General features: G+C 35.7%; 1 protein-coding gene across 2 annotated transcripts; it reads left to right on the forward strand.

The window, feature by feature from the left end:
- Window positions 1–263: 263 nt before the first annotated feature.
- On the forward strand, window positions 264–15,421 carry LOC120083828 (DEAD-box ATP-dependent RNA helicase 51-like). Of its 2 annotated transcripts, XM_039039714.2 has the most exons (12): window positions 264–945; window positions 1,374–1,559; window positions 11,649–11,834; window positions 12,239–12,322; window positions 12,567–12,608; window positions 12,769–12,840; window positions 12,927–13,226; window positions 13,941–13,979; window positions 14,077–14,181; window positions 14,412–14,480; window positions 14,566–14,691; window positions 14,876–15,421. In XM_039039714.2, exons 1-12 carry the CDS (start codon window positions 487–489, stop codon window positions 15,053–15,055), a joined length of 1,848 nt encoding a protein of 615 aa, XP_038895642.1. In that variant the 5' UTR covers window positions 264–486; the 3' UTR covers window positions 15,056–15,421. The 2 variants fall into 2 exon arrangements, with proteins under 2 accessions (XP_038895642.1, XP_038895643.1); XM_039039715.2 differs by lacking the exon at window positions 11,649–11,834.
- The last annotated feature ends 3,904 nt before the right edge of the window (window positions 15,422–19,325 follow it).

Below are 19,325 nucleotides of genomic sequence, written 5' to 3' on the forward strand. Positions count from 1 at the left end.
AGAATGAGGAAGGTCTTTCGTTCTCTTCACAACAAATAATTATGAGGAAGGACTTCGGAATGATAATTAAACAGACTCAATAATAATGTTGGGGCAAGGTCGAGGGTTCAAAGTTCGAATTTTGAACCCTCGACTTATTTTTAAAAAAAAAAACAATATTTTTACAAATAGTTGAAAACAACGATATTTTCCTAAATAGTTTAAAAAAAAACAACATCCTTTTAATTTTTTCTTTATATAGATACTAAAACTTTAAAATTTGTACCAAACAAAAATAAATATCTCTACACATTTTCACCCTTATTTCCCTCTCAATTCTCTCAAACAAACGCCATCTTAATCTCTCTCTAAACCCTATTTCACGGCCCCCCAACCAGCTACTGCACCTCGTACACTGTTCCCTTCCGCCGGACGCTGCATCTTTTCAACCAAACCGCCGCACCCAAACAGGGGGTAAGTGAGAATCATCACTTGGAAGTCACTGCCATGGTGGTACTGGACGAGAAAGTTCCGTCCTCATCAGAGGTTGAGGTAATGAACAAAAGGCGCAAGAGGAAGAGACCAAAGAAAAATCTTCCTTCAACAGGTGCGGAAGAATCGGAACTTCAAAATACAATGAAAGGTGAAGAAGAAGAAGAAGGGAAAGGAGATGGTGAAGGTAATGTACCGGAGGAGAAAGCGAAAGAAGAGGAGAAGATTAAGAATAAAAAGAGACAGGCGAAAACGAAGAAGGGCGAGTTGGAGGGACATGAAAGTACTGGTGATGGTAAAGGAGAGGATGGTGTGGAAGTAGAAGTGGAGAAGGACGGGGAGAAAAAGAACCAGAAAAAGAAGGTTAAGACTGGTGGTTCTGGAATTATGAGCACCGTTTCATTTGATTCCCTTGAATTGTCGGAGAAAACTCTCCGGGCGATTAAGGACATGGGATTTGAGCATATGACTCAGGTCATATTTTTGCTTGGCCATGGCCAATTTATTATAAATTTTTGCTAGGATTCCCTTGAATTTGTAGTTTTCTGGTTAGTTGCTTACATTGTTGAGGAAAATGAAAAGGGGATTAACTTTAATTTCAGAGGGCAGAACTTTTGCTGATTGCTATTTAGAACCCGAAGTATGCAAGTAACAAGTATTATTTTGAGGTCATGAATGAGAATGCTGAAAAAATGTTTAGCCCCTAACTCATGTTAATCAGTGGTTTAATGTTTCCTATAAATAGGTTTTGATGGGGTTAGTTCTTTTTAATGAATTGTGCACCGGTTGTGAGGCTTCTCTTTTTGATATGCATGCGAAATATTAATTTTCAGCTCGAATTTAGTAGCAAAACTAATATGGAGTTAGAGTTTTCTCAAATTTTCCTGGCATAACCAATGCAGATTCAAGATAGAGCAATTCCGCCTTTTCTGGCTGGCAAAGATGTTCTTGGAGCTGCAAGGACTGGATCAGGGAAAACCCTTGCCTTTCTTATACCTGCTGTGGAGCTGCTACATCGCATCTGTTTTACTCCTCGTAATGGAACTGGTGTTATCATTATTTGCCCAACACGGGAGCTTGCAATACAGGTTGGAAAAATTTCCCCCGTTCTGCTTTTCTCTTTTAATGAGTTAGAATTTGTTGTCTCCTCATATCAATGCTATAGGAGCTTACAATCTTTTATTTTTTACTGGAAGAATCTGCTTCGGTTTGTATTTATAAAAATGAATTATGATTATAAATATACAAAATGATCATGAAGCTATAGAGGCTAAAAATTGTGTATAGTCTCACAACTCGGATTCACTCCCTAAATCTATCTTTTAACAATAATGTATTTTTAAAGATGAAATAAGAACTTCCTTCACGATTGTGAAGTTCCAAGAAAGAAAATGAAAATCTTCCTTTAAACCTATTACAAGCCACAAAGCAACCCAACAAAACAAAATTTCTAGAAGCTTGGCAGGGGAATGCCTCTTTTATAACTTAGTTCTATGCCATAGGGTTACCCCATAATAGCAAATACAAACTTTCTTTTAATACCTCTCAAGAAGAAAGAGAGAATCAGAATTCGGAGAGTGCAAAGTTTTCGACATATGCTGCAAATTTCAACGGAATTTTGAATGTTCCAGCCTTCAAAAACCTAACTCATACCACTATTTCAGAAAGCAAAGAAACCTGAGCTTTGATTCCTATGGAAGTCAAAAGGTGTGTTATTGATAACCATCATTTCTATGTGGTTCGAAGAGGATGGGTTCCTTATGAAAGGCGTTGAAAAGAAGCAGATCGTTTCCCGTTTGATGGAGATGACAGAGGATTTGATAGACAATTTCAACAATCTCCTGGAGACAATTTGCTAGATTTTTATTTCGAAAAATATAGAGTAGACAGAGGAGTTCACTGCATAGCAAAATTTAAATCTAGAGAAGGTTGGTTCGTGGAATACGCCTTGTGGACTTCAGTAGGAGGAAGGAGGAATATACATATTCCAGCTGGAAGGAATTAATAGGGGTGGTCCTCTTTCGTTCAAATGTTAAAAGGAAGCCTTCAAATGTTACTGAAGGGCTTCCTTTGTTGGAAGAAGACTTCCGGCTAGTAATCAAAAGTGATTTGCTGACCTTATACTCCCTGGAGGAAAGGAATCTAATTAAAAAAAGTAAGTAAGTTAAATTGGTTAAAATTGGGGGATGAAAAAACACTTCTTTCTTTCAGAGATTTCTTTCAGAAAGAAAAAGAAGGAATTTGATCACTGAATTGCTTTCAAGTGAAGGAACTTCTATACATTCATTCAGGGCAATCGAGGATGAAATCTTGCAATATTTTACCACCTTATATAAAAGAATCCCAGGGTCAAGATACATCCCTTCAAACAGCCATTGGAAGCAAGTTTCAGTAGCTCAGAATTCCACCTTAATAGCACCTTTTCATTGTGAGGAAATACATCAAGCCATAAAAGCACTTGGAAATAACAAAGCCTCAAGACCCAATGGTTTTAATTATTCTTGGCATTTTGGCCCAACTTACAACCCAATTTCCAAAAAATGTTCGAGGAATTCCATCTAAATGGTAAACTAAATGCTTGTATCAAGGAGAATTCTATATGCCTCATCCATAAAAAGGAAGAGACTCTCTATGTCAAAGACTTTAGACCCATCAGTCTTACCACGACGACTCCCTACAAAGTAATTACCAAAGTCCTAGTTGAGAGCTGAAAAAGGTGATGCCATCCTTAATCTCGGACACTCAAAGTGCCTCCATTGGAGGAAGACAGATTTTAGACCCGATTCTTATAGCAAAGGAAGCTGTAGAAGATTACCGAGCAAAGGAAAAAAGGGCTGGATTCTTAAAATTGATATGGAAAAGGCATTTGATTGAGTAGATTGGGATGTTCTTGAAAGAACACTCTCATTAATGGGCTTTCACTCAAAGTGGATTGAATGGATTAATGGATGCGTCAGAAATCCGAAATTCTCTGTCTATATAAATAGAAGACCTAGAGGGCGAATCCTAGCATCGAGGGGAATTCTTCGAGGCAACCCACTTTCATCGTTTTTATTTCTCATAATTAGTGAAATCTTAAATTCGTTCATCTCTCAAATTCATGAGAATGGGTTTTTTGAAGGTTTTTCGGTTGGGAAGGACAAAACCTACCTATCCATACTACAATTTGCAAATGACACCTTGTCATTTTGCAAATATGATGAAGCAATGTTGGATGTCCTTGTACAAACTTTCGGATTCTTCGAATGGTGTACTCGTCAGAAAGTAAACGGGGAGAAATCAGCTATCTATGGAGTTAATATTGAAGAAGATGTCCTGTATTCTACAGCAGCCAGATTGAATTTTACAACTGGTTCCTTTCCTTTCATCTTTTTGGGTCTCCCTTTAGGTGGTTACCCAAAGCAGCACTCTTTTTGGCAACCCATAATTGACAAGGTGCACTCAAAGGTGGATAGATGGAAGAGATATAATCTGTCAAGAGGAGGAAGATTAACCCTTTGCAATGCAGTCTAGGCAAACCTACCAACTTATTACATGTCTATCTTTCAGATGCCAAAATCTGTAACAATGGAGCTTGAAAGAATTATGTGCAACTTTTTCTTGGAAGGTTAATCAGGATTTAAGCTGAACCACTTGGTGAATGGGATTTAACCTTAAAAGTACAGCAAGATGGGAGGTCTCAACATAGGTAGCCTGGAAACAGAAACTTGGCTTTGTTATGCAAATAGAATTGGAGATTTTTGAAGGAGCCCGACGCTTTTTGGTGTAGAATTATGAAGAGTATTCATGGAACTGATCCTCATAAATGGCACACATCCGAGAATTTTGGTTTGAGTTTGCGCAGTCCATGGATCAATATTTCGAAAACGTGGAGCAGGTTTGAATTTCTTTTTAACTTTAAGCTAGGTATCGGAAGGAATATTTTCTTCTGGAATGATAAATGGTGGATGGATCAACCTTTTAAAACACTTTTTCCCCTATCTCCTGCCTTGCCACATCATCGAATGGCTGTATAGAAGATCACTGAGATTCAACAACCCTCTCTTGGAATTTTTCTTTCCAACGACAGCTGAAGGAAGAGGAAATAATTGAATTTCAGCAACTAATGTGTGCTTTGGAAGGTAAAAGGCCCTCTTATCTCCTAGATGCAAGAATTTGATCATTGGAATCTTTAGGTAAATACTCTAGTTAAATCATTGTCAAAGTCTTTTCCAAGCTCTTTAGAAGTCCAAAAGCCCAAAGAGAATCAACATTTTGATTTGGATTATGATTTATGGAACCCTTAATTGCTCATTAGTGTTGCAACATAAGCTCCAAGACCATTATTTATCATCCACAATTTGTCTTCTCTATCAAGTAAACAGTGAAGAATTACAACACCTGTTTTTTGATTGTCCTTACTTCAGTATGTGTTGGTGGAACATTTTCTCGTACTTTAGTGTGTCGTGGGTCTTTGGGCGTTTGGTTGGCATTAATGTCTCTCAAGTATTAAGAGGACCATTTCTTTCATCTAAAGCCCAACTACTTTGGTCAAATGCAGTCAAGGCTACGTTGTTGGAAATCTGGTTCGAGCGTAACTAAAGAGTTTTTCACAACAAAGCTGTAGTTTGGTTAGATCAATTCAATTCAATCTAGCTCTTTGCATCCTCTTGGTGTTCACAATCCAAGTTATTCGAAGATTACTCCATCCAAGGTATTTGTCTTAACTGGAATGCTTTTATCTCTATATCTTAAGTGTGTTTTCTTGTATTAAGTCCTAAGTCTTTTGTTGTACTGATTTGAGTTTATATAGTGTTAAAAGATAGAAAATAGAGAATACTAGGTTTACGTGGAAAACCTTAGAACAGGGAGAAAAAAACCACGATAGAGTCTCTTTTTATTATTTTAACATAAAATGAAAGTTACAAGAGAAGTCATATTATAGGCTCTAGCAAGCCCAAATACCAAAAAGGAAATAAACCTAGGATAAAGTAAAATACTAAAATACCCTTGGGGCTATAAACTATCAACAAAGCTCCTTATTTCCAACACTTTCCCTCAAGTTGAGGCGTAGATGTCAATCAAACCCAACTTGCTAACGCGTGAGTCAAAACTTTGCCTGAGTAACCCTTTGGTGAGAACATTAGTGACTTGTTGACTAGATGGAATATACAGAATACAGATACTGCCGTTGTCCAGTTTCTCTTTTATAAAGTGTCTGTCAATCTCCACATGTTTCGTTCTATTATGTTGTACAAGATTATTGGCTATGCTTATAGCCGCTTTATTATCACAATAGGGTTTCATTGGTAAAACACTGTCTTGGTGAAGATCAGATAGAACTTTCTTCAACCAGATTTCTTCACAGATTCCCAAACTTATTGCTCTGTATTTAGCTTCAGCGCTGCTTCTAGCAACATCACTTTGCTTCTTACTTCTCCAAGTAACTAGGTTACCCCACACAAAAGTACAGTACCTAGAGGTAGACTTTTTGTTAATTACTGATCCTGCCTAATCAGAGTCGGTATACGCCTCAATGCATTTCCTATTAGTTTTCCTGAACATCAGACCTTTATCCGGAGAGCTTTTTAAATATCTCAGAATCGGATTCATAGTTTCCATATGTTCTTTGTAGGGTGCCTGCATAAACTGACAACATAGGAAATCTCTGGTTTAGTGCGAGATAAATAAATCAGTTTTTCCACTAGATGCTGACATCTCTCTTTATCAATAGGAACTTTGTCAACAGGATCTCCCAGTTTTGCATTGAATTCAATAGGAGTGTCAGCAGGTCTACATCCAGTCATACCTATTTCTTTTAACAGGTCAAGAGTGTATTTCCATTGTGAGACAGATATCCCTTCTCTTGATCTTGCTACCTCCATTCCAAGGAAATACTTCGGATTCCCTAGATCTTTGATCTCATATAAACCTCTTCTAATTCACCATTCATAAATGCATTTTTTACATCAAGTTGATGGAGAGGCCAGTCTTTACGAATTGCAACAGAAAGAAGGACCCGGATTGTGTTTAACTTCGCTACAGGAGAGAAAGTCTCAGAATAATCTATCCTATAAGTTTGAGTAAACTCTTTTACTACAAGTTTGGCCTTGTACCTGTCTAGAGTTCCATCTGATATATACTTCAGAGTAAACACCCACTTGCACTCAACTGTTTTATGCCCTTTAGAAAGAGCAACAAGGTCCCACGTATTATTCTTTTCAAGAGCTCTCATTTCTTCCATGATGACAGTCTTCCACTCAAGAATTTCCATAGCCATATGTATGTTTTTCCGTATTGTTGCTGTATCAAGGTTGACAGTGAACGCCTTGAACTCGGAAGATAGATTATTGTAAGACAGACAACTATACATGGAGGTACTTGGTGCAGGACTTGATGCCCTTTCTCAATGCAATGGGCAATGTCAATAGAGATATCATAATCCCCTGGTTTGTCTGGTTCCTCATTTGTTATGGGATTTTTATTACATTTTTTAATTTGAGGAAGAGTCTCACCCTCTTGTGTTTTTGTCGAAGTCTCATCAGTGCTTGCAACCCTGTTATTCTCTTGAACTAACATATCAGTCATGTCATTCTCAGCCAAATCAACAATATCATCCTTAACACACTAGTATTATCAGGGCCAGTATTACCTTGAGCTTGCGTTGGTTCAAATTCATGGACCGGAGTCGGCAGAGCAGTAGGGGACACCATTTCCTTTATGAGATTCTTCTTGTAAGTTATCCAAGGGACTTATTTAGTGGGTAGAACGGTGTCATGGGCACTCAAGATGGGTTCAGGAAGGAGTTCAGGAAGGTCAGTAGGGACTGAAGATGTGGACCGGTTAGTCTCTTCACTAATACTCTCCCCCTGAAGATGACTAATGGGAAAGAAAGGTCTCAAGAAACGTTACATCCTTGGAGATGAAGTATTTTCGGGAAGAAGGGTGGAAGCATTTATAGCCTTGCTGGTGAAGGGGATACCCAATGAAGACACATTTCTGAGCACGAAGGGTAAACTTAGTTTGGTTAAGGCTATGACTATGAACAAAGGCAGTACACCCAAAAACCCGGAGAGGGACATCAGGAATAAGCCGCGTGGTAGGGTATGACTCCTTTGAGGCATTCAAGAGGGGTTTGGAGTTGAAGGACATGGGAAGACATTTGATTAATAAGATGAGCTGCAGTCAGAACTGCATCCTCCTATAAATAAGATGAAGTGAAGTAGACAACATGAGAGAGCGTGCAACCTCGAGGAGGTGACAATTTTTCCTTTTAGCACCCTATTCTATTGAGGGGTATAGACACACGAGCTTTGCTAGACAATGCCTTTAGAAGACATAAAATCACGAAAGGTATTATTAAGGAACTCATGACCTTTATCACTAGGAAGAATAGCAATTTTGGTGTTGAACTGAGTCTCAACAAAAGTGTAAAATTGTTGAAACCTCAGGTTTATCAGTGAGGAGAAAAACCCATGTAAGACGGGTATGATCATCAACAAAGGTCACAAACCAACGTTTCACTAAAGAGGTGGTAATACTCAAGGGACCCCAAACATCACTATGAATAAGGGTGAAGGACTGAGAAGGTTTGTAAGGTTGAGACGGAAAGGTGATTCTATGCTATTTTGCACGAATGCACACATTACAAGATTGAGAAGAGAGATCAACTTTATTGAATAAATGAGGAAATAAATATTTCATATATTGGAAATTTCGGTGACCAAGGCAAAAATGCCACAACATACAATCTTTTTCTGAAGTTGAAAAATAAGAAGACAATAAACTCGTCCTTATAAGTGTTCCTAGAGGAAACATCATCAAAAAGGAAATAGAATCCTCTATTGTGTTTATTGTGTCGGGTAGTGCTAATAGTCTTCCTCGAGCTCAAATCCTGAAAGAAAACATTATCAGGTGAGAAGGCAACTTGACAATTTAGATCTCTAGTTATCTTACTAATAGATAGTAAATTGTAAAATATTTTAGGTACATGCAACACATTCTGTAAAGCTAAACCATCAAAAGGAGAAATATGTCCCTTGCTCGCAATAGGAGCAAATGACCTATTTGCAATATGAATCTTTTCATTACCAGCATTTGGAAGGTATGATAGAAAATTATCAGAAGATCTAGTCAAATGATCTGTGGCCTCTGAATCAAGTATCATAAAAAAGGAAATAGAATCCTCTATTGTGTTTATTGTGTCGGGCAGTGCTAATAGTCTTCCTCGAGCTCAAATCCTGAAAGAAAACATTATCAGGTGAGAAGGCAACTTGACAATTTAGATCTCTAGTTATCTTACTAATAGATAGTAAATTGTAAAATATTTTTGGTACATGCAACACATTCTGTAAAGCTAAACCATCAAAAGGAGAAATATGTCCCTTGCTCGCAATAGGAGCAAATGACCCATTTGCAATATGAATCTTTTCATTACCAGCACTTGGAAGGTATGATAGAAAATTATCAGAAGATCTAGTCAAATGATCTGTGGCCTCTGAATCAAGTATACATGGTTTCTTACCATTTATGTTGAGGAGACTTAAGGATTAAGAAGTACCTGATTGAGCAACGGCCCCAAGGGAAGAGACACCAGAGTCACGTTGGCAATTCACTCGAGGTTGTGATTGGGAGGCACTCACAGATTCACTCATAAGAGCCCGACCAAGATTGGGCTTGTCATTTGGAGGATGTCTTCTACCATTCAGTGGTCTACCATGTAACTTCCAGCACTAATCTTTCGTATGTCAGGGTTTCTTGCAACGTTTACACACTGGGGTCTGTTTCCCATTTTGTTTGTCACTATCAGAACCAGATAATTTCGCACGGAAAACAGCAGAATCAGTAGCAGATACAGTCGTGATGCTCATAGCACTGGCTCTGTCTTCCTCTAAACGAACCTTAGAGCACACTTCCATAAGAGAATGTATAGACCTTTGTCCCAGTATATAGCCTCGCACTACATTGAACTTGGAGTTCAAACCAGTTAGGAAATCATAAACGCGATCGACTTCCTCAATCTTGGAATATTGGACACCTCCACAAGGACTCGCAGATAATTTCACGACACAAGTCCATCTTTTGCCAGATTAGGGACAATTTATTAAAGTATGAAGTGACATCCATCATCTCCTGTTTGCACTCGTGAGCCCGTTTACGCAGAGTGTAAAGACAAGACGTATTTTGCCTCTTAGAATATAATTTCTGAATTGCATCCCAGATATCTCGAGCAGTCGCAGCATACAACAATGGTTTCCCTATCTGAGGCTCCATACTATTAATTAGTAATGATCGAAGCAGGGAGTCTTCTCCTTTCCAAATATGCTCCTGAGGATCCTTTGGCCTAGGCTTTAGTATTTCACCAATTAGATACCCAAACTTGTGACGCCCTTTAAGAGCCATTTTAATGGATTGAGACTAGGAGAAATAATTCTGACCATTCAACTTTTCTCCTGCAATTAACCTTGTGAAATTTCCCATAGATCCAGACAAATAGTTTGTAATAGTTAAAGCAGGAAAGTGGTTACCGGAGTCTTTGGATACATCGGTAGATTAGAAGGAATGTCAGAATTCACTGTTCTAGAATTTAAGTTTGTGGAAGTAGGGGTGGAAAGGGTTTGGTTCGGTGGTCAAATTGAACTGAACCGAATTTTTTAAAATGTGAAACCAAACCGAACCGAACTGAACCACATATATGCGGTTCGGTTCGGTTCGGTTTCAAATTCGGTTTTGGCATTTTTAAAAAATTCATGTTATATTCTTTTTTAATTAAAAAACGGTTCAGTTCGGTTCAGTTTTGTTCTTTAAATTAAAAGCGGTTCGGTTTTACTCTTTTTTCAAATATATAAATAAATAAATATATATATATTACTTAAAAACGATTGGGTTCGGTTTCAAATTTGGTTTTTGAAAGTGAAACTGAACCGAACTGAATTAATTCGGTTTCAAAATTTCTTCCAACCGGATCGAACTGCATTTTTCGGTTTCACTGAGTTTTCGGTTCGGTTCGGTTTTTAGAAACGGTTCGGTTTTTGCGGTTTTAATGATCACCCCTATATGGAAACACCTAGGGTTGCCCCAAGAGCAGCGATTTGTTGCTGAAAACTTGCATGAAAACCAATCGAACCTTGATGTTCGTAACTAGGTGGTGCATGATGAGGAAGACCCGGCGACGGTAGGTAGGTTGCTTGTGGCTCGAAGGGAAAGGAGCTGGGGATTCCTGGCGGCTGCAAAGGGCTTGTTGCCGTGGTAGGGGATTTACCTCTGTGGTAGGTGGGCGACTCACCAATCTCAGCTTCAAGGTGTATGTTTCGGCTATTGGTAGCAAGGTTGGAGGGATAGGCAGCGCAACACTCGGTAACAAGGGAGGAGTGCCGCCGACATTGTGAAAAAGGGCGGTGGCACTAGGGATTCCATCAAAGGGTTGTGGTGGCGCTAGAGTTGGTCGGATATGCAAGGACTGATGATACCGATCAACGGCGGCTTGGACAGAAGTAGCGGCAGCTGCAGTAGTAGCGGTGGTCAGAGGCCCCATCAACAACTGTGGCAGAAGTGAGGCTAGTGCAAAACTAAGGTTATCTTGCATCGGTCGTTTTTCACCGATGGCGGCTAGGGTTTCGTCACCATGCTTTGATACCATGTTAAAAGATAGAAAATAGAGAACACTAGGTTTACGTGGAAAACCCTAGATCAGGAAGAAAAAACCAAGATAGAGTATCTTTTTATTATTTTAGCATAAAATGAAAGTTAAAAGAGAAGTCGTATTTATAGGCTTTAGCAAGCCCTAATACAAAAAAGGAAATGAACCTAGGGTAAAGTAAAATATTAAAATATCCTCGGGGCTATAAACGATCAACAAAGCCCCTTATTTCCAACATATAGCATGTTAGAGATATTTCTTTGGTTTTGGGGATATGATGAGGGTGCTTAGGCAGTGTCAGCCTAGTTGAGATGGCCTAGTGCGTCCGCTGATCCTTAGTTATACTTGTTTTGAATTAAAGCTCTTTATAAGCCTCTTTGTATTATGAGCATTAGCCTCTTTTCATTAATTCAATGAAAAGTTCCTTTCGTTAAAAGGAAAAAAAAACCTCTCAAGAAGAAGCTCGATCAAAACCTTTTTCTTGTTATTTTACTTCGACCTTCCTTCCATATTATACCTTTCGATATTATTACCGACTGACCATTGTTTGATAATCCAGACACATGAAGTGGCGAACGAGCTTCTCAAATATCATTCACAGACGCTTGGCATTGTTACCGGTGGTTCTAGCAGACAAGCGGAGGCTAGTCATATCACTAAGGGGGTCAATCTATTAGTAGCAACCCCTGGTCGACTTCTTGACCATCTTCAGCATACTAAAAATTTTGTGTTTAAGAATTTGAAGGTAATGATAGCCTGTTTTATCATTTTCTGGGCATTATTTATGTATTTTATTGGAAAATATTTTCATCTGTACCAAGTAAAGAATGGATTCTTGAGAATTTGTTGCTAAGCATTATGATGTTGTTGCTGCCAACATGTGGTCTGCTCCTCATGTGCTCTGTTTATTTCTTTTTTTTTTTTCAGCTTTAGTTTTTCTTGGATAAGAAACTACTCCGTTGATAATATAGACTATATTATCAAATATCAATCAAGTTGGTTTTTATCACCTCTAAAGAATTTCAATTTTCATTTTCTATTCTGATTTGCATTGTGCAACTCATCAAATCATGATGGTAATTTACTTGTATGTTATCGTGAATCTTATAAATTTGTCGTGACAATTTTTTCTCTGAACTTGTTTTGCAGTGTCTCATAATTGATGAAGCCGACAGGATATTGGAAACTAATTTTGAGGAAGAAATGAAACAAATTATAAAGCTCCTACCAAAGGTAATTGACTTTTGCTGTATGTCATTTACGATATAATAATTGTGATTTTTCAAGATTTTCTTATCAATGAATTTTTTTGTTTCCTATAAAGAAATTATACTCAATAAAAGTTGCCACATCACCTGGTTTGCCTTAGCAAATGGGGTTAATGTTTGTTTGGGGGTGGGGGTGCGTTATTTTTTTATGGTGGTGGTCAATATTTTTCTCATGCAGCACTGCAATCTGATTGTATTTCTGTTTGCAGAATAGGCAGACTGCTTTGTTCTCAGCAACCCAAACGCAAAAGGTTTGTGTATTGCATTCAATTCTTATACTTTTTCTCTCCTTGTGGGTTTTTCTCTTCTACCATTGATGTTTATACTGTTATCACTTTAAGAATTTCTAATCCTTTTGTTCATTTGGATTGGTTTTGCTTCTCTCCTACCCACTGATCCTCAAAATAACAGGTTGAAGATCTTGTCCGCTTGTCTTTTCAGTCAACTCCTATTTATATTGATGTTGATGATGGGAGAACAAAGGTAACCTGATCTGCTGATATTTATATGTTGATTTCAAATTTTAGTCCTTTCCTCTGATTTGTTGTTTGACATATTTGTTATTGTAGGTCACCAACGAAGGGTTGCAACAAGGTTATTGTGTTGTGCCCAGTGCTAAAAGATTCATTGTTCTGTATTCCTTTTTGAAGAGAAGTTTATCTAAGAAAGTTATGGTCTTCTTCTCATCTTGCAACTCTGTCACATTTCACGCGGACCTTCTTAGACACATTAAGATTGATTGCATGGATATTCATGGAAAGCAAAAACAGCAGAAGAGAACTTCTACCTTCTTTGCCTTCAATAAGGCTGAGACAGGGATCCTACTATGTACTGATGTTGCTGCACGTGGACTTGACATCCCCGCTGTTGTAAGTTATCCTCTTTTTTAGCTATGTCAATGCATTTACCCAATAAAAACAATCAATGTTGTATTGCCTTGGTGGTCATATTTTCTTATAACAAAACACAATAATATTTTTTTATACATGGTTGGATGCAATCCTTTTTCTTCCCCTCTTAATTTTAAAGAAGAGACAATGAAATAGGTTGGGTTAAAACTCGCAGCACCTATAGGCAATTTACATGAAGGAGAGGCTATAATCTAGAAAAGGGTGTCCATATTTACACTACGACATAGCATGAAAAAGAATGTAATCCATAAAAATAGTAAAGGTATGGAAAGTTCTCTCATAAGCTTTTATTTTCTCGCCCTTTTAAGGTCAATCATCAATCAACTTACTTCTTGACAACATACACACGGTGGCATGTTCTCTCTGATTTCTTTCATTTCTTTGCTGTATTATGTGTGTGGGTGTACTTCTTATAGTGTTTGTTTTGGTATGTGCGTCTCCTTATCTCTGGGGTTTTTTGAGAGATGCAGTGTGGTGTCCACATATGCCATCGTCTGGTTTCATCAAATGAGATCAATTCTGCTAGTATAACCCAGGAAGGATGACGAGCAAACTAACTTTGTTTATTCAATTACTTTGTAACTGATGACATTTGTATTTAATTCATAGCTGGCATCTGGAATACATGTTTTATTAAAACCATTTAACTATGTTTCATTTCGTACATCTCAGGATTGGATTGTGCAGTATGATCCTCCAGATGAACCTAAGGTGTTTGTTGCTACTTAATTCCGTCAATGACCCATTTAGTATGCTTGGAATTCCTATACTAACTGAGTTTAGTGTTGTTTGAAATTGTTGGATTTAGGAATATATTCATAGAGTTGGTCGGACAGCTCGAGGAGAAGGTAGCAAAGGAAATGCACTACTATTCTTGATTCCTGAAGAGCTTCAATTTCTTCGCTATCTAAAGGTCTGGTATTTTCCCTAAAAACTTATATTGAATTTGTATGCAATGTTGGTGTCAGACTGTCGGGGTATCTTCATAGGGTTAAGTCCATTAGAAGTCTATTAGCACGAACTTCTGCTCTTCACTGAACTTGAATGTCTGTAGGAGCTTGTTCTCATAGGAGGGATTGAAATAGTTCCACTTACTGTTTTGCCCTTTTAATATGTTGTTTGTGGTTCATATTCTATTATCAGGCCGCAAAAGTTCCCGTTAAAGAGTATGAGTTCAGTGATAAAAAACTGGCCAATGTGCAGTCTCACCTGGTAAACTCATTCCCCTTTTGTTCGTGTTCTCAGCAGTATAACACTCAAGCACAGGCACTTAAATTTGAAATACTGAATGATGCAGGAGAAGCTGGTTGGCAGTAATTACCATTTGAACAAGGCGGCTAAAGATGCTTACAGATCCTATTTATTAGCCTACAATTCACACTCTATGAAAGACATTTTCAATGTCCACCGCCTTGATCTGCAGGTACTGATCATCCATTTTCTTCTAAAATCTTAATGAGGAGGTTCACTAACTAAAATTTGGTTGGATATATGTTTTAGCTGGAAATGAGTTTATTGTCGCATCTCAAAGTTTTCTGTGCAAGAATTTGTGTACCTCGATTGGGGAAATTTTCTATATTTGCACTTAATTTTGTATATGTGAACAGGGTATTGCTGCTTCGTTTTGCTTTTCCAATCCTCCGAAGGTCAACCTTAACATTGAAAGCAGTGCCTCAAAATTCAGGAAGAAAACGCGTAAGGTAGAAGGGAGCAGGAATAGATTCAGTGAGAGCAATCCTTATGGGAGGAAGAATGTGGAGGATGAAAGACAATTTGTAAGATACTAGCTCAACTAACTTTTAGTTTTAGTTCCATCCATCATATATAATATTATATTTGTGGAATTCAGCAATCTATGGAATGGGAACTCCGAACTTATAGTCGAGAGTACATATTTAATGTCAGTTGAGCTATGTTCATGTAGCCATAGAGATTCATTTATGAGGTGATGTTCGTAAAATAGTTTGGTACCATGTGCGATTTTGTATCCTAGGTTTTGTGTAGCTCAGGGAAAATTTTGAACGAGCCAATTTGGAGAGTGACTCATTCATAGCTCGGGCTATCGAGTTTTATTTTTGAGATTTTTTTTTTTGGAAAAATGTATACCGCATACGTACATAAATTTTGAATGAGTTATTCTAGATATTTTGAAATCTTAATTTTGTCCATGTTAGTTTTAAATCTTAATTTTGCCCATGTTATTATCATATTATCATAAAAAAAAGGCCAAGAGATTATGAGTTCAATTCACGATGGCCACTTATCTAAAATTTAATATCCTACAAATTTTTTTGACACTCAAATGTTGTAAGATGAGACAAGTTGTCTCATGAGACTAGTTAAGATGCACGTAAGCTGGATTAGCCACTCATAGATACACCAAAAAAACATATAAAATGTACATAGTTGTCAATTTAAACGATTATGACATGTATTATCAAAGTTTTAATTCACCATTTTAAAAAATTGTGTTAAACTATATATATATGAAATCAATGAAATGTAAGCTAATTAAGCATTTTTTACTAGATAAGATACATCTTTCAGAATGTAAATAGTTTAATATTTTCTTCATAATTGGTAAACTTCAAATAGAAATTAGTGGACTTATTATTGCATAGTTTTATTGATTTCAATATAATAAATGACTTTTTGATTTCTTAACGTTTAGATTTCAATTCATACATTATCTCAACTACCAAACAAATGATTTATTCAGTTCATCAAATTACTTGCTCAGGTGAAACACTCAAGTATATGTTAAAATTGCTGACACTTTTTAAGTAATTCGACATCTTCTATTCTTTCTAAAAATGGATTAGAGTCAATTTTAATTATTTATGAAAATGAACACAATGATTAACATGTGAGTATTGCATTACCAAATGGAGAATTATTTATTAATTAAACAATAATGCATGAGAAATTTTGTCAAATGGCAATGCTTACTAACCACTCCATGTAATTAATATGATTAAGACACGTCACACAATCAAATGTGTAAATACCAAGCATTTTTAACCAATTCCAAAACGCCACGTGTCCACTACTTTTCATCCCACACCAAATCTTTGTGCTGAAACTGCACGCAATTGAAACGACGCCGTTGGATATTGCCACGTGTTCTAATTAATGTTTATTTATTTATTACTTATGAAAACTTAGCCGCCTCGCAAATCTCTGTCTGTGCTACGTCAACGTCTTCGTCACACACCAAAAAGCGACTCTTTTTGTAATTTTAGTTTTTCCCTTTTTGAGTTTCGTTTTAAATTTGTTTTCACGGTTTTAGTTTTTCTTTTAGGGAAACTATTTTAGTTCCTCTATGATCTTTTAGTGTGGTGTTTTGATGTTCAAAAAATCAGATAATCCGAATAACTCGAACTATCCAATCTAAATTATAAGGATTAGATTGAATTAATTTTGTTCTTGGATTAGGTTGAGTTAAACTTTTTCTATTTTAGTTGGGTTGGGTTGGGTTGAGTCTCAGGTTGTTAAGTAAAAATTGGAATTCATTTAACTCAACCCGATTACACACATATATTTTTCTATTTGTTTAAAATTTGACTACTTTGAGTTAATGAATTTTGTGAATTTTTAATATTTTTCTTTTAAAACTGTCATAATGTTTGTATTTGTTTAAAATTTGAAATAAATATTATAGATATTTGATTTTTAACATTTTCATGGTATGAGATTTTAGTTATTAGTCATGTGTTGTAGATAATTTTACGTCTTTTCAATTAATAAGAAAAAAGTAAATTATAACCCGAAAATCCAACCCGATCTAGATTTTGTGCGGGTCTTTTAGGTTGCCAACTCAACCAATCCAAATTTTCGAGTTGGTCCAAAAGGTATCCCTAATCCAACCCGACCGAGCCCATATACATACCTAATGGTATTATATCATATCTTAAAAAGCGTAGACAACTTATGAAGATTCTCAATAGAACCTATAAGAAAAGACTTGCAATAAGAAAATTTAGAAGAAAGCTAAGATGACTCATGTTAAAGCTCAGAGAGAACTCACGGGATAGCCCAAAAAATGCATGAAAAACTGTAGTAAGGCTCATGAGGAAGCTAAGAAAATTCATGGATAACCCAAATAGGACACATAGAGTAGTAAGTAAAGATCCCGTAGGTGACTTAGTAGTATCATAGAGGAACTCTGTAGACGACTTAGTAGTACTATAGATGTCCTATTAATGATAGTATCGTGGAAGAGTGATGGAGGATCTGGCAGTATAATGAAGGTCCGTAAACAACATTTATTCCTCAAAGGACAATTAACAAGATGCAACCATAAAGCTTAAACCCTAAATTTGAGTTTTCCATCATTGGTTTATCTTTGAGCTTATAGAGATACAAATTTGAGTTCTTAATTTTTTTTTGGGTGGAAAAGATTAATTTTGACTATGAACTTATTACGTTATATTTATTTAAACCTTAAACTTTCAATTATATTAATCTTAATTCTAAGTTTAAACGAGTGCTGCAATTTTAAACTCAAACTCTAAAAAGTGTTAATAATTTTGACCATCTAATAAATTCTTACTCAATGCATATCTTAAAAAAAAAAAAAACTCTTATAGAATATATATGAAATATCACTTTGATAATGTTTTTTAAAGAAAAAGAGAACAACCTTAAAGCTGTTTTTTTTTTTTTTTTTTTTTTTGAAATTTATGAAATTGGAGAATATTATTTAATAGTTAATTAGTACGTCGGTCAAATTTACTAGAATTAACGTTATTTTAATTATTAAAAATTTATAGAAAAGTTAATTGAAATTAAAATGAGAGTCAAAATTGTAACATGTATATAAGTTCAAAGTCAAAATTGATGAAATTAAAAGTTTATAATTTAAATTGATATAATTGTAATGAGTCATAGCATCTAGAAAGAAAAAACTCAAACCTTAGGATTAAAACGGTAAATGAAAATATAATATTAAAATCCATTATAATACAATCGTATTTGAAGTAAGGATTTTTCAATGTATTCGTTGGGACAAACAGAGCAACACACTGTGGGGATTTTTTTGGGTAAACCTCTTCGCTAGACTTTGACTTTTTGACCTTCAAATATTCTTATTCGCCCAGAAAATTTCATCCCTTCACACCTTATTTCATTGTACACGTGGAATTATCAATAACGACTACTTCAACCTTAATCCTTTTTAATTTTTTTTTTCTAATAAAGAGTAAATAATATTCAATATAATATAAATCAAATTCTTTTTCCTCATCTTTTAGTTCCATTCTTCCCCAACGATCTTTATAGTCAGCTTGACCGCATTTCCTAAAAATGAGTCAAAATAAGGAAAAAAAAAAATCTAATTAATATTATTAATGGGTTAAAAAAGAAATTCTGATCACTGACGATTAAAAAAGTAACAATTTAGTCATTAAACTTTGATTTGTAAGAATTTAATCCCTATACTTTCATTCTATAATATTTTAGTCCCTAACTTTAGTATGTAATAATTTAATCATTTTTACTTTCGACATTGTAACGTTTTATTCTCTAATGTAAAAAATTTATCAAAATTAGATGTCAATTTTAATAGTTTATGATGTCAATTTTGTATTTTGTAAAGATATTAAATCTCTAGTTAGTTTAACGGTTTATTTATGCATGAAATCTCTTTAAACCTCAATATTAATTTCTACAATAAAGATTAAATTGTTACAATTTAAAAGTTTCAGGGCTAGATTGTTATATAGTAAAATTCATGAACTAAATTGTTACAAAATTAAAAGTATAGGAACTATATATATCTTTAGACACAAAATTGTCAATTTCTTACACTTGATTTGGTATGCATTACAATCTAAAATGTTGGAGGTAATTATTATACTAACAAAAATTCCTATACCCTATTTTTTGTATTTAAAAAACACATAATTAAATTGGTTGTGTAGCCCTATTTTTATTCCCCACCTAAGGTAAAATATATCAAGTAGTGTCTAATATTTTAAAAATCTTTAATTTGATTTTTAATTGGTTTGGTGAAATATTAAAAAAATCCCAATTAGGTTATTCCACAAAAACATGTTT

Source organism: Benincasa hispida, chromosome 8, assembly GCF_027475165.1.
Source record: "Benincasa hispida cultivar pf3 chromosome 8, pf3_genome.v1.1, whole genome shotgun sequence".
Classification (NCBI taxonomy): Eukaryota; Viridiplantae; Streptophyta; class Magnoliopsida; order Cucurbitales; family Cucurbitaceae; genus Benincasa; species Benincasa hispida.